This window comes from Emiliania huxleyi (assembly GCF_000372725.1).
Source record: "Emiliania huxleyi CCMP1516 unplaced genomic scaffold EMIHUscaffold_424, whole genome shotgun sequence".
In the NCBI taxonomy this organism is placed as follows: domain Eukaryota; phylum Haptophyta; order Isochrysidales; family Noelaerhabdaceae; genus Emiliania; species Emiliania huxleyi.
Genome location: NW_005198801.1, coordinates 4,569 through 5,949, shown reverse-complemented (window position 1 = coordinate 5,949; position 1,381 = coordinate 4,569). Strand labels below are relative to the sequence as shown.

General features: G+C 68.1%; 1 protein-coding gene across 1 annotated transcript in view; it reads right to left on the bottom strand.

The window, feature by feature from the left end:
- The window catches only part of EMIHUDRAFT_445300 (hypothetical protein), a 2,012-nt gene extending 956 nt beyond the window's left edge, over positions 1–1,056 (bottom strand). Inside the window, exons 1-4 of the mRNA XM_005769388.1 lie at positions 1,024–1,056; positions 335–789; positions 167–202; positions 1–88 (exon numbers count right to left, since the gene is read on the bottom strand). Of these exons, the coding sequence (XP_005769445.1) occupies positions 1–88; positions 167–202; positions 335–784 (574 nt within the window). The 5' untranslated portion in view covers positions 785–789; positions 1,024–1,056. The remainder of the gene's footprint in view (positions 89–166; positions 203–334; positions 790–1,023) is intronic.
- Between the last annotated feature and the right edge of the window lie 325 nt (positions 1,057–1,381).

Sequence of the window (1,381 nt, the reverse complement as noted above, 5' to 3'; positions counted from 1 at the left end):
CGACGAGGCCGAGCACCGCCGACGCGAGCGAGTGGCCCATCAGCGGGACCGTCCCCCGGAAGAGGGGCGCGAAATACTTTGAGGACGCCTGCGAGGACGCGGCGGCGGGGGCGTGGGAGACGGTGACCTTCTCTAGGGGAGGACGGATGGCGGCGGCTGAGCGCACCTCGCCGAGGATCTCCATGATTGGCTTCTCGGTGCCCTGCAGGCGGGGGGGAGGGCGGGGAGGGTTGAGGGCGGGGACGACGTGAGGACGCTGCGACGCGCCACGCTCGCCCGGCCTCGCGGGCGGTGCGGTCGGTGCGGTCGGTGCGGCGGGTGCGGGGGCGCGCACCGTCTGCTTGAGGAAGGCACGCTGTTGCTTCTCCACCATGCGGACAGGGTTGATGAAGGGGGCGGAGAGGATGGAGGCGGCGGTGGCAGCGGCGTAGCCCGGCTCGTCGTTCCCGCTCAGGTACGTGTACCCCAGCAGCACGCCGAACTTCGGGATCCGCTTGAAGAGGACTCCGATCAGGCGCGGCCACAGCCCAGACATTGACGCAGTGAACGGCGCGGCGATGAAGACGGCGTTGGCCTCGGCCGTGGCGACGGCGGGGGCGACGGTCTCGCCCGCGAGGTTCTTCGCGTACTGCTGCACCAGCTGCCGGTACGCCGTCACCGGGTTGTCGCCCACGGTCTGGATGGCGGAGCCGCCGAGGTACGCGGCCATGTTCTGGATCGGGGACACGCCATTCTTGCCAACCTTGTAGGTCTTCTCTTCGAACAGAAAGTCCCACGGCGCCATGGGTGCTGCGACGGAGGCGGGCGGGGGGCGGCGTGAGCCGAGGTGTGCATGGAGGGTGGTGGGGGTCGGTCCTTCGGCTCGCGTGACATTTCGCGCGCCCGCTGGGCTGCAGGGCGCGCGTGTGATCGAGTTCCGCCCCGTGAGCCGGCTCGCCCGGCGCGTGGGGTGGTGGGGGCGCGGTGCGTGAGCGGCGCGGCCGCTCGGTGGCGGACGGGCGCAGGCGAGGGCTGCAGCATCACCTTTGGAATCAGTGGTAGGTGCGCTGGCCAAGGGGAATCGTTGAGATCGAGGAGCGGGGCCACCTCCTTGAGGGATATGGCTGTGAAGAGACGAAGGCGCCAGACAGCCCAGTATAGAAAGAAATTCACCATCGTTCATGCTAGAACACAGAACAGGCAGGTCGGGACGCGGGTGGGATGGGCTGTGGTCAAGGAAAACGCATCCGAACTGGCAATCGCAGGAGCGGGCGGGGCCATCTCCTTGAGTGAGGTGTGAGAGGGCTCTGGTGTGAACGTTGTGTTCCAGTGTGTGACCCTGCCTCCCGCTCCCGAGCAGTGCTCTGGAGCATCGTGCACAAAACCTCGGAGCACTTGGAGC